This window comes from Lissotriton vulgaris, chromosome 10 (assembly GCF_964263255.1).
Source record: "Lissotriton vulgaris chromosome 10, aLisVul1.2, whole genome shotgun sequence".
NCBI classification, from domain to species: domain Eukaryota; kingdom Metazoa; phylum Chordata; class Amphibia; order Caudata; family Salamandridae; genus Lissotriton; species Lissotriton vulgaris.
Genome location: NC_141698.1, coordinates 454,988,361 through 455,002,784, shown reverse-complemented (window position 1 = coordinate 455,002,784; position 14,424 = coordinate 454,988,361). Strand labels below are relative to the sequence as shown.

Genomic DNA, 14,424 nt, shown 5'->3' with positions numbered 1-14,424 from the left:
CAATGGGGCTGGTGTGGTGTGGTTATCTATCCTAGCCATAGGAAAAACTGGTGGGCGGTCACGAGGCCTTCTCGCCATGTGCGAGGTGGTGTGTGGAGACGAGTGCAGGGCAGATGTGACTCCTCCCAACCTCCCGTCATCTGGCCGTCCCCATGACATACGATGCTTCCCAAATACTGAGACATACCAATGAACATGTGTCTGTACAAAACAAGAACTCGCAGGACCAAGTGGTCCCAAAGTTTACCCATTCCTGAACCCCTACCCACCCCCCTCCTTGCCCCCCTGCTACACCGACTCCAAACTGCCCGCCCCCCCAACTGAGCAGAGTGCATACCCCATCCCCAAAACAGTGTACTTGTGCGTTGGGGTGAGGGACTCTCCGCTGCTCTACTTGGTATCTTGATACATATGGCCCTAGGTCTGGAGATGGTAGCAAGTTGGATGGACAGGTCTTGGCTCAAGACAAATGGGAATAAAAATGATTTCATGACACTAGGGAATAATATAAAACCCCATCTGAGCCTCGGCTGGCCTGGCCATTTAGGCACATCCCTGCCCTCAGGACGGGTCTAAAACGTCTTGGGTATGGCTGGGCAAATCCTTGACCATGGAAACTCAGGCTACAAAACTCTTGGCCTTCTGCTACAAGATTCTTAGAATGCTACATACCATACTACACTTGCTCCCACCACTGTCTAAAAGGCTAGTGGTCCAGGCATTTACTCTGTCCTGCCTGGACTACAGAAACTCACTTTACCTGGGAACACCAAAAGCCGTAACCAGGAAACTTTAAGTTGTGCACATAATATAGTGTTGTCTCTGGGCCTGTGCCAGGAGGTGCTACTCCTCATGAAATGGCTGGACCTCAAGGGTATTTTTCTGATGTTGAATCACCTAGCAGGCTCTTTGAACACTTGGGCAGATGAACTCAGCCTTTGGCGCCAAGGGAAAATACTCCCGGAGGTGGTGCAAGGCCTCTTCACCCTCCTCTTTCCAGATCCAGTTTGACACCTGAGGAATATTAAAAGGAATCTGCAACTAGCTTGTCTCTACCAGAAACAAAGTTACCAAAGGTAAGTAACTTGTTCTTTAAGGAACATGTAGTAACTTTTAGAACCATTGGAAAGAACATCACTGAATGTAAGTAACTTCATGTCTATTGTGATTATGTGCTCATCATTCTTCCCTTCTCTCATGCGTAATGTAACCACTTGCATTTATACCCTATAGCATGACGATTTTGATGTTGAAGGACAAGAGCTCTGGTTGGCTGCCAGCTCAGATCGCCGCGTTAGTGTCTGGGCTGCTGATTGGTTAAAGGATAAATGTGAACTTATTGACTGGCTGACATTTCCGGCTCCTCTGGTCCCAGAAGTAAGTACATTTTTGTCTTATATTATCACTGCTGAATAAAAAAAGGAAGCTAAAATATTTTCTGTTTTAGTTTTGTTTCTGCTTACTGAAGCAAGATTCCAAAGGAGATTTGGGTAACAGACATATTCACATGTCTTATAATAAAATAAGAACAACAATCAGCATATGCCTCCAACACCTATTTAGTCCATTTTTAAAAAGAAAATACTAAAACGTTAGGTCAGTTAGGTAAAGATGTATTCTTCCTTCAAACACTACTACTTTCTACTCTTCCTGCCCTCCCATCCCCCTTTGCCACATCCTCATCGTTTCATCGATATTAGCAGTGGAACTAGTCTCTTGTACCACCCTGTCTTGATTTCTTGTGGAAGTTTTTCTCTCCAACTTTCTGTTCCTTTTAATTTAATTTTTCTTTGTTCTCCCATCTTCAGCCCATTATTTTCTTGGTAATTTACCACCCAATTAGTCGTTATAGTGCTTTCTGGAAAAACCTTAATTCTCTACTTAGTTGTCAGTTTCCTCCTCACTTTTTTCTCTTTGGTGGCTTTAATTTCCGCTTGATGTCTACAAAGATTTTCTTTCATTTTCTTTGTGTATGGAGTTCAACCATATTACATAGCGTGCCATTTTCATCTCAAGTTTCTGGCTCTCATCTCCATTACCTCTGATACAGTTTCCTCTGTAGTCTTCTTCCTTTCTCCTCTCATCATCCTTCCCCCTTTTCTATCTCATTCCTTTGTGAATTATACTCTCCTGACATCCTTCGCCAACTATTGTCTGGTCTGTTCCTTGTCATGAATTCTTAACTGCTCTTCAAAGCGATCTTATTTTCTTCCTTCTTTCTCTTGGTATACCCTATACTTTGGGCTTTTTCCATCCTCCTACCACCTTTACCATTCTCGTAAGTGTCTCCGAGCCTTTGCCTGCCCTGTCCCTTGCTCATATTACAGTGAGGAAGGCTGGGCACAAGTGGAAAAAGTAATGCTTACTCATTCACCTCATCTTCATACCCCTTCTCCACTCCTTGTAAGACTCTGCTCTTCTCCATTCTAAAACAACAGTTGATGGAGAGTGTTAGAAGTGGGGATTTCTCGTTGCCTAAGGCTTGCGCCAAAGCCAGGCAGAAACCACCATTCTAAGTCAGGGCAAGGTAGTCACCCGCCAAAGATAACCCCTGCTCACCCCCTTGGTAGCTTGGCACGAGCAGTCAGGCCTATCCCGGAGGCAATGTGTAAAGCATTCGCCACGCACCCACCAGCAACAACATCCAAGGCCCCCCACAAAAGGAAATCCACACAAGGTTATTTCAAAAATAGCCTTTGTATTATACCAAACACATTAGAATCATAATCGCAGGATGAACATTGTGCCAACTGGCACGGGCAATATTTACAAGGGATTATGTACACAGGATAGGGCCACATGGACCCCTGTCAGGAAGAAGCACTTGGTAGAACTAGCACTTAAAACATAGAACAATTGTAGCACCAAATAATCATGGTAGAACACAACCAGTAACCACTGGTAAATTACTGTACTTTACAACAGCCTGCGCCATGAAATCCATCATACACAGTATTCCATCAGTCTAACTACATTAGACCCTCACCACCTAAGTAAAACCTTTCACTAGGGGCGTAATTCAAACAGGGTAGTACAGCCTCCATAACATAAACCTAAGTAGGTAAAACTACCTCCTATGCATAAATCCTATCTAGAGGTATCAAAACAGGGTGCGCAAAACATACTATACACATTACATTTCCAAACACCAAAAGCATTAGCACATGAATCACATTCAGCACATACATCACATTAGTGTCCAGGTTGCGCCACAGCGCAGAAACCTAAACGTTGCAGCTGCCCACTACTTGCTGTGCAGCTGAGGACAGGGCTAGGGCATAAACGCTGCAGCTGGCACTAAGTGCTGCGCAGCTGGGGAGGGCCAAGGTAGGACGAAGGAGTGCGACTCACTCCTGAGTCCCGAGAACACATGTCCTTATGAAGAAAAACCTAAGCGGAGCAGCTGCCCACTACTTGCTGGGCAGCTGGAGACAAACTGCGGCATGGGCTCTCATTCGCCAAGACTGCGCAAAAAGGTTAGAGCCCTCTAGGCTCTAGAACAAACATGTGCATTGGAGCCCTCTGGCTCTAGGATCAACTATGCCCATTGGATAACTCGTGGGCTCAAAATACAATAATGCCCCCGGGGGCCTCGTGGGCTCAACATACAATAATGCCCCCGGGCTGGAGCCACGGGGCTCAGCTCGGGCACCTCTGGCCCTTTTAATCAACAATGTGCCCGGGGAACTACCTAGGCACTGAAAACGGTGGGGCGTCCCACTGCCATGGGGGGCGACCCTGACTCAGCGCCCTACACAGGCGCCGAAAACGAACCCTGCTCCCACGAGGAGCGGGGGGGGGGGGGGAATGCGGCACGGTCCCCTGCCCAGCCCCAACTCACCAGGCTCCAGGGACTTCCCCTCTCTGGCAGCCGCCGCTGGACTCCTCTGCAGGGGCTCCCTCCAGGACACGGGAGCCCCGCAACACCTCGGCTCCTCTCTGCTGGCAGCCCCGGGGCTCTCTCTAGTTCACAGGAGCCGCGGGAGGACGTTTCTCTCTTCTTCCGGGGGCTCGAGGATGCGGGGTGGGCTCACGACCTCCTCTCTCTTCTTCCGGGGGCTCGAGGAGGCGGTGTGGGCTCCCGACCTCCTCTCTGGCATTACCACTTCCGGCCGCACTCGAGACTTCCGTCCTGCGGCCCCGCCCACAGTCAGGCGGGCGGCGGCGGTGGCTATTTTCGGGGGCAAAACTAGAGGCGTAGGCTCCCTCGTAATAAAAGTGAACATCGGGATGGGCACCCTACATTTAAATAATTAAATAAACGGCGTGGCACCCGTATATACAGAATAACGATAATCGGCGATAATCTAGCATAATGCAGGGTGGGCACCTGCGAGGAGCACAAGGCAGGGGGAATCCCCAGCACGGGATGCAGCCCGGCGCTGCAGGGCGGAAACAAAGCGCTCCTTTAGGAAAAATAAAGCACCCACTAGGTTCTGGGGCACAGCAACCATCAAGCCCCCAAGGAAAGACTCCCAGAGCAAAGGGGTCCCAGCATCAAGAAGGGGAACTCAGGAAAAGGTCTCCAGAGCAAGGAGAAAGTCTCCCAGCCATTCTCAGGCCAGGCAGAAGGGTCCAAAAGAAGTCCTTCAGGGCATCCAGGGGCTGGGCAGGGCCCAAGGAGGCAAGCCTTCCCCTGGGCCCCAGCAGCAGCACGCCCCTGGTAGATTCCAGTCAGGAAACAAGAACATTTAACATGAGGTCACAGCCTCTTTTTATACATAAAATCCCTTTGTTTCTTAGGCTCGGAACAGCCTGACATCTTGTTCCTGTCCGAGACCTGGCTCACAGATGATTCCTCTCCTGACATCCTGGCGGCCATCCCTTCGGGATACTACATACTGCAAGCCAACCGCCCCTCTGGCAAAGTGAGCGGCGGGGTTGCAGCCATCATCAGGCACTCAATTCGGTTCTCCCCTGTGCCCACCCCCAGTATCCCCATGACCGACTGTCTTGTACTTAGACTGGAGCAGCCTGGGTCCTCTCTTATATGTGTTTTAATTTACCGCCCTCCTCAGCCTATGCCCAACTTCTCAGTTCAGTTTGGTGAGCTTATCTCCCAGCTGACCATTAACAACGCCAATGTTCTGGTCCTAGGTGACTTCAATTATTGGCCGTCGGACCCCCATGAAACCTCTGATTCACATGCCTTCTCTGACCTTATGTTGGGCCTTAACTGCACCCAACATATACACACTCCCACGCACGTCAAAGGTCATATCTTGGACCAAGTTTGGACTTCCTCTTTAGCCATCTCTACTCCCCTTATTCTTCCCTGCCTCTGGTCAGATCACTCATCACCTTTTCCCTTGCCAAGCCCCCCCCGGTCACTACCATCCGAGAATCCAACTTTCTGGCACGTAACTGGAACAAGGTCGACCTCAATAAATTTACCTCCCTCCTGAGTTCATCTGCCCCTCCCATTGCGGGACCCACCATTTCTATTGACTCTCAGTCCGAGAACCTCACCCAATGGCTTGTTTCCGCCGCTGACTCGGTGGCACCTCTAAAACCAGTTAAGTCGCGACGCAGTCACGACGCCCATAGGTGGTTCACCGAGGAACTCAAGGCATTGAAACTCAGTCTCCGCCAGGCCGAAAGGCGCTGGCGTCGAGGATATGCCCCCGAGACAAAAGCGATCTTCTCTTCTCAGCTGAGGGGGTACAAGTCTGCTATAGCTCGGGCTAAATCCAGCTACTTTTCTAACAAGATCTTGAATTCCACAAACAAGTCCAAAGATATTTTCTCTATTGTTGAGGAACTATCCAACCCGGCGAGAGTCACCATCGCTCCCCTCCCCTCCCAGCCTCTGTGTGATTCCCTGAATCAATTATTTGTGGACAAAATTGTCAAAATCAAAACCAGCATCTCTGTTCACGCCTCATCTGCCCCTCCCCTCCCAAGTACCCCCGACCACCCCAACGACCATACCCTAACCCAGCTCCCCCTCATCTCGAAAGATGATTTTCTCCCCCTCTTGCTCAAAGTTTCCTCTGGCTCTCCCAGCGATTGTTGCCCCCCCTCGGCCCTTCGGGAAGCTTTCACTTCCTGCCCGGATCCCTCCCTAGCCCTCTTAAACAACTCCTTGACTATGGGGGTGGTTCCGGGATCTTTCAAACGGGCCGAGGTGGTCGCCATCCTGAAAAAACCTTCGGCTGACCATCATGAGCAACTACCGCCCTATCTCCCTCCTTCCCTTCCTCAGCAAAGTCCTGGAGTCCCATGTCACTCAAACCCTTACCTCTTTTGTAGAAGACTCTTGTGTTTTGGACCCCCAGCAGGCTGGGTTTAGACCTGCGCACTCCACAGAAGCAGTCATCCTCTCTGTGATGGACGAACTGCGCAGGGGTGCCGACTCTAACACCTGTCAGGCTCTAGTCCTTCTGGACCTGTCGGCCGCCTTTGACACGGTCGACCATGACATTTTGGTCGACCGTGTCAGAGAGGCTGACATCCAGGGCACTGCCCTGGACTGGGTTCGCTCTTTCCTGACCCAACGCCATCAAGCTGTCAGGCTGTCCCAGTTTTCTGCCTCTCAAGTCGAGCTGACCTGCGGTGTCCCACAAGGCTCCTCCTTATCCCCCCTCCTTTTTAATTTATACCTGGTCCCGCTAATTCGCTCCCTCCGTAGATTCAATGTCTTCGCGTTCAACTACGCGAATGACATTCAATTGGTTTTCACCATTGACTCCGGGGACGAATCCATCTCCACCTTCCAAAACACCCTCTGTTTCATCAGCGATTGGATGGGTACAAACCATCTGAAATTCAACCCCGACAAGACCGAGCTGGTTCTTGTCGGGGGACCCTCCAATCCCTGGCACTCTTCCTTTTGGCCTGCCAGTCTTGGCAGCCCCCCCTGTCCCGTCAACTCAGCAAAAAGCCTGGGAGTTGTCATAAGCAACGACCTTTCTATGACACCCCAGATAAGCGCTGTAGTTTCCTCAAGCCACTTTCAGCTCAGGAAAATACGTAAAATCTCACGCCTACTTACCACCGATGCCCTTACTTTGGCCCTGCTTGCGTTAGTCATGTCCAGGCTTGACTACGCAAATGCACTTTACGTAGGCATTCCTGCATACCAACTTAGGAGACTCCAGTTGATCCAAAATCAGGCTGCTCGCCTGATATACCATCAGCCCAGAGATCAACATGTTCGACCTCTTCTAAAAAGTCTCCACTGGCTTCCGATTTCTGCCCGCTGTAAATTTAAGCTTGGTTGTATCATCTCTAAATCCCTCACTGGCCATAGCCCCCTCTTCATCTCTTCCTTGCTTCATCAGTATGTTCCTTCCCGCACCCTTCGGTCATCTCAAATGGCGCTACTTTCTGTCCCTTGATTCAAGCGGAAGAAATACGGCGGCCTTAGGTTCTCATTTTTAGCCCCGTCTTTTTGGAATTCCTTACCCCTCTCTCTTAGGTTGTCCTCCCCCTACTCCAGATTCAGATCCTCCCTTAAAACTTACCTCTTCACTGAAGCGTACAATTAGCTGATATCCTCTGTTATGTTATTTTCTGTCTCTCCTCCCTGCTCCCTCTGTATAGCGCCAAGGAACCTAAAGGTGTTAGTGCGCTTAATAAATTAATTTAACATAACATAACATAACATAACATAACATAACAGGGTGCAGGGTGGGGGAAAAACTAGACGCAGCTGGTTCTGGAGCACTTTGTTTTGCTCAGCCCCTCTCCCGATTCACAGGACAGGCTAGGGTCATAAGTCGCACCACAGGGGGCGGAGCCAGCATTGTGGAGGGAAAGCCCAGCCCTATTCAGGTCCCAGGTGCAGCCCCTCCCTGCCATCAACATGCAGATCTCATCATTCACCACCGGGGCAGACCCATCCTGACTTCTGGAGCCAGGCACACCATCCAGCTCCAGCCAATCACAAGCCAGACAGTCACTGGGTTCTCCTAGCCCTACAGCTCCTCCTCAAAAAAAGACATCAAAGAAGTCTTCAGAGGTTTTTTCAAAGGCAACTTCTGTGAAGGTTTCCTCTCAGGAAGTTCACACCTTCAAAAAGCCTGTTTTGACATCGTCGACGACGGCATCGTCGACGACATCTTCATCGTCGAGAAAAGCTGTATCTACTGCTTCACATGTATCTACATCGACGACGACTGTTTCTACATCGACGGCATTGTCGTCATCCTCGTCGACGACTACGACCCCATCGTCGACAGCAGGTAAGACTTTGTCGTCAACGATAGCCATCAAGAAGACACCTTCGACGTCGAAGACACCATCGACGCTGGCCTCGCCGACGACGATATCAGCGTCGACCTTGACGACAAAGCTAAAACCGTCGATATCGGCACCATAGACGAAAACATCGTCGACGAAGGGTTCGTCAACGAAAGCACCGTCGACACAGACACCACCGACGAAGACATCGTCGACAACAGTAATGTCTCCACCGTCGACGGCGGCCCCGTCGACAATGACTTTACCATCTACGATACCCATCGACGCTCCACTGTCGACGACCGTACCGTCGACGGCATCGTCGACGATGGTGGATTCTGGCCTTCAAACCACATGTGTACGCCTAAGAACAGATGAAGGGGACATGTTTCAGACGGCTACAAGCCCTTCGGAACTTAATGTAAAATGCCAAAGTTCGGATGAAGAAGAGGATCAAGAGGAGGAATATCATCCGCCACCTCAACCTATGGTTTGCCTTCCAGCCTCTTTAGTGACTGACTTAAGGTACCTCATTCATGATTACAAGCAGAGGTTTCCAGAGTCTCCTGCTCCACCACCTACTCCACCACCTACCACAGTGTCTCATTCACCAATACCGCGACCTCCTCCTTTAAATATTCAGCCTGAGCGGTTTAATCTGCCACATCCTCCGACTTCGGATGAGGAAGTGGAAGAACAGCAGGAAGAGGGAGAACTGCAAGATACCCAATCTATGCATGATGACTGTGTCATTCCCTCTCCCGCGTCTCCAGTGCCTGCGCCCGCAGATTCTACACCAGGCGACATTGGAGGGTTCCATAACGAAGTTGAGACGGCCGCTCAACGTTTTAAAATAGCAATGGTCTCTCAAGAACAAGACTGTTTCTTGTATGATTTTAAGGAACCTCTCAAAAAAGCAGTTAGATCAATACCCATTATTGATTATTTAAGGACTCAGTGTGTTAAAGTCATGCAGAACCCTTCCTCCGTACCTCCGGTGGTACCTCGATTGGATAAAAAGTATAGAGCACCTGATACTGCACCGGCTTGTTTGATAGGACACCCCAAACCGGACTCAGTGGTGACACAGGTGGCACAGAAGAATTCCAGAAATCCTTCTGCCCCATTATCAGCACCTCCGGATAAGGAGGGCAGGAGGTTGGACAACATTGGGAAGCGGTTCTCCTCAATGTCTGCAATGACAGTAAAGGCAGCCACCGCCTTATCGCTCTTGGGACGCTACAATAGACAATTATGGGCGGATATAGCCCCATATCTATCGGAATTGCCAGATACTTCCAAAGAGGAGGTAAAGAAACCTTTACTAGAGGGTGAGACCTCGGCGTCAGAAAATAGACTGTGCGATGGATATCGCTACAACTGGTTTCCGTCAGCTGGCTGGAGCAGCAGTCTTGCGACGGCAAGGATGGCTAAGGGCTCTGCTAGGGCTCTGGGCACTCTCCAGTACAAGAACCAGTCCTTTCATGGGTCTAGATAGTTTCCTCTATAAGAATATAGAGGAAACTATCAATACAGGTCTTCATACTCTTCAGGACCGAGTCGACCCCAATATCAACAACGCCAGCAACATGGACAACAATCTTCCTATGGCAAGTAGTCCTTTTGTGGTAAAGGACAGGCGAAAAAATATTGGGTGTAAACAATGACATGTCTCTTCAGCCAGTCCCAGATTCATTTCCCTCATCAAAAATTGGAGGAAGGATTTCCCATTTCTTAACAAATTGGAGGAAGATTACCACGGACCATTGGGTCCTTCAATTGATTCAATTTGGCCATTCTCTAGAATTCACACATGTTCCACCCCAAACTCCTCCCCGCCCAATGAATCACAAAAATCTACGGCTGCTTCTCCAAGAAGTCTCTCTTACGCTCCAGAAAGGGGCAACAGAAACGGTACCTCCGTCTCAAAGAAGAAGAGGATTTTATTCTCGCTTCTTTCTAATCCGGAAAAAAGAGAAGAAGTGCAGACTGATTTTGGACCTCAGGGCCCTCAACAAATTCCTGAAGAAACAGTCGTTTCGCATGGTGACCATCCAGGAGGTCTTACAACTACAGGAAGAGGAAGGTTTCATGACGTCCCTAGACCTTCAGGACGCTTACTTCCATATCCCGATTCACAGATATCACAAAAAATATCTAAGATTTGCAGTGGCAGGCAGATATTTTCAATTTTGCGCCCTGCCCTTCGGGCTCAAGTCTGCACCTCGAATCTTAACGAAATGTCTTTCCCCAGTTGCTACATATCACAGGCAATATAGAAAAGGTACCTTGAGTAATTATTTCCACTGTTAATTAATATTTTTCACATGCCATCAATATGTGCATTCAATCAAATAAACATCGGAACCATGGTATCAATAATTTTTCAGCTTTATATCATATGTTATATAAGAAACAGTGAATAATTTGCAACAAATAGAAAAAGGCAACACAAACCACACTATTACAATCAATATCCTTCCGATAGTGTGTTATACTGTTGGTACTGTATGTATTATATACATATATACATATCGTGCTCCTGAAGCCTCAGTCAGCTCATGCAATAGTCTATAAACATGAATGTTATAGTTCTTATTTGTAACCAAACAGTATACAGGCGTCGACGTTTCGGTCTTTACAATGCGATTTCCACCAAGACCATCCTCAGGACTGTATGTTGCTCAAAATATTATGTTTCAAGTTGAGAAACCTCAATCTTCATAGACCAATAGGGAAGTCTTAACCATAGACCATCCACTTTCCATGTGTTCCTCCTCACAGAGATAGAAACATTTCAGACTGGCTCGGTGAATTTTCGTATGTCTACCGTTTGAAGCACAGGGTCAGACTGATTTGCATATGGCCAGGTCTGAACTGGGGTGGCAGAGTGGGCTAAAAAAATGGTGATGGATTAAACCCAGATCAGTTGACTGGGGGTGATTGTTTGATTTGCTCAAACTCTCCGTCCATCATCCCCTTTTTGTATCGCTTCTCCATTCTAAGCATTTGTTCTAAAATTGATTTGTTACATCTTTTTCCCCTCCCTTCACCGGTGCATGTTTTCTCAATGATCAGCTTCTTTTTCCGCAGTCTACTCATCCCGCTGCCTCCTTTTCCATGAGAGCCTCTGACCTTTTTTACTTTCCTCACCTTCAATATTGACCATTCACATTTTCCTCTGCTCCTCCTCTTCCCTTTTGGCCTCCACTGATCTTTCTCTCTAAACTCATTCACTTTCCCCAATTTCTGGCTTGCTCACTTCTCTTACCAAAGATAATCACACAGCTGTTCTCTTTGGCCAACTTCCTTCATTACCTATGTTGCCCCTTTATTGTCATCTACTACCCAACCTGACTTTCTTTGTCTGTTGTTTTTCATCTTCTTTTCCTCTTGCTAGTCAATGAAGCACACTAGTATTCCCCTATTCTACAAAAATTTCTTCTTTCAATTCATACACTTCCTCCTACTCTTGTCCTAACTGTCTAGAACCTTCTCTTTCTGAACATCTTGAGTGTTGTCATTAGGACAGAGAAAGGTCCCTGCATGGCTCTGAAGAGCATGTGCTCCTGCATCAAATTCACTGTAGCAAGCTATATCTTTTTGAGCTCTATCTCAGCACATAAGAAGATCATGGATGTGAGTTCCTTCCTTTGGAGGAGCGTGACTACTCACAGCTCAACAGGCTGTAGAAGACTGACGTGGTAGCAATTTGATTGAAGCAGGAGAGCAGGCCTTTTTAACTGTTGTCCTCTGTGATGAGTGTCTTAACATCCTCTCTTGTTTCAAAGGGATCTGCTAGTCTCCTTCAACCGATTACTTTGCCCATCCATGTGGGACATAGATGTGTACTGGTTAGTGTGTGTAGAGAACAAAGGTGGGCGAGCCACTGAAAGCTCAATCCAGGATCAAGCCAGATGCCAGGCTGTCGCTAAGTTCGAGGTGCTCTGCGACCCTGCAGCCCAAAATGAGGCAAACGCTCATGCTGCTGCCTGCCACCACGCTCTAACCTCATGCCCCAAGAATTGAGGAGAGTACATTCACCTTTAGTATAAAATGGGAGACAGAAAAAGATACCCATTTAGTGGCTGATCTGCACAATGTGAAAAAAGAAAAGCTGTGATCACTCCAGGCTGCCCTACTCGCAAACTGTGTGGCCCTACCCAAATATTTTCACTGAGCCTCCTTTTTCTTCATTATCACATATGAGAGCCCCACAAATATGTGTGGTGAGCATGTGCACTGTACAAAAACCTCTTTTTTTGATAATAGGTTAGAATGTTGCTCCATCTATAATACGGATATAGGCCACATTTATGTTGCACATGACAACTGACATGTCTCTTAATTCACTAATGGTATTGTGGTCTGGGAGGAGAGGGCAGAAATATATGTACGTTCATGTTTAAACAATATCACTTTTAATAAATACCTTCCAATGCAGTAATATAATCTGATTTACTAAGGTGAAATACACGTTTTGGAATTTTGAAGAGACTTTATCTTATTTTTGCATGATGTTTGTTTCATGATTTACATGCCAAATATTTTCCAGGCTTTGCTCATGCACAGGCACTTGGTTTGACTCTGACTGTTGATTTGCTGACTCGCTCACCGCCAATAGAGAATGTGTTTGTAATCCGTCTGTGTGACGACACAGGTGTACATAGCTACACTGGGATGCATTTTACATTTTCTACATATCTGAAAGAAACACATTAGTGATAGATTCCTTACCTTAGAATTACCCCCAGGTGTCAGACTGGATCCGGAAAGTTTTAGTCTGCAGTACCCCTGCGCTTCGGAAGGTGGCTTTGTGCAGCTCCGCGTCCGGCGTTGGCATGGTGGTTGCCGAGATGACGTTGCAGAAGCTACTTAGACGCCGCCCTTACACGCTGATGTTAGTTCTTTCTTTTTCCACGCCAGAAAGTGCAGATACGCAGAGAGCAGTACCCCCAGTCTCCTGGTGCAGTAGGGATGCCCAGCTTCAAGTCGTGGGGGACTATCATCGCATGATATCGGTGACGAACCCGCACCGCGTGTGTCTTTACTGCCTGGAGCGCAACCACAACCCCAAGTCGTGCTCAGACTGCCGTGCCATGGCGCCGAAGACTTTGCGGGACCGGTCCCGAAAGTAGCTTGAAGTCCGGCAGTCGGCTCCGCACCGCTCAAGGTCCCGGTCCCATGGGATGTTGAGGGGGCGGTCGGTGAGCCGCCACCATCGTTCATCGGGATCGAAGTCCTCACACTCGGGGTCCAGTAAGACAAAGCGTTCCAAGAAGTCAAAGAAGCGTTATTGTTCTCCGACTTCCCCTCAATCGTCTCAAGACGTGGCTGAGGGTGCGGGTGGTGCCGCATCCGTGGCTCCGGAAGAGCATACGCAGTCGCCGCCGACTCACCAGCCCTTCCCGGGTCCGTCGACAACTCCGGCCCAGCTGCAGGAATTTCTACCAGCCATGGCTCGCCTCTTTGGGCCGTCAGGCCCCACCGGTGCGCCTTCGGGCCCGTGGGCCCAACTGGGGGTTCTAGCCCTTTACCGCAGCAGCTCCAGCATCGCTGTCAGCTCCGGCCCCGGCACCACAGGACCCCCATTGGATCCAAGCATGAATCCCGGTCGACACCGGTTGACCTTGTGACACCTCCACCGACGTCGACCACAGCGGCACCACCTCAGCCGTCGCCCGGCCCACCGAACGACGACACCCCCGATTTCAGCCTGATGTGAATACGGCGCCGTAATGGCGTCGCTTGACACCGATTCTGACAGGGGATTTCTATTCCTATGTCCAATCTCCATATTTTCGGCCTGTTTATCAGCCTTCGGAGGAAGGGGAGAACTGGGAGGGGTCTGAGGACCCTCTCACAGCACAATGCCAGTTTGACCCGGACTGGGCAGAGGAGTTGGGGGATGCCAGTGATCTTGATACCTCTCCTGACCTTGGCATGCTGTCTCCTCCTACCGTGGTTACCGAGGAGGGTGCAAGTTATGCAGTGGTGTTGCGTAGGGTGGCCAAGGCCCTTCAACTTAAGCTCCCTACGGTGGCCGTCAGGACTAACCTTCTGACAGAAGTGCTTCAGCCGGAAGCTACCTCTTCTGAGCTGCTGCTGCCTTTTAACGATGCACTTTCGGACGTTCTTTTGGGCACCTCGTCCAGGCCCAACACAGGGGCTCCTGCGGATAGGAACGTGGCCCGACGCCATCGCCCGGCCCCGGGTGACCCCCCTTTTCCTTTCCCAACA

At 49.1% G+C, this 14,424-nt stretch overlaps 1 protein-coding gene across 1 annotated transcript in view; it reads left to right on the top strand.

Annotated features, from left to right (window-relative positions):
• Positions 1-14,424, top strand: part of WDR90 (WD repeat domain 90) — a 1,374,469-nt gene that overhangs the window by 1,263,076 nt on the left and 96,969 nt on the right. The window contains exon 40 of the mRNA XM_086941318.1: positions 1,234-1,377. Coding sequence (XP_086797444.1) covers positions 1,234-1,377 — 144 coding nt within the window. The remainder of the gene's footprint in view (positions 1-1,233; positions 1,378-14,424) is intronic.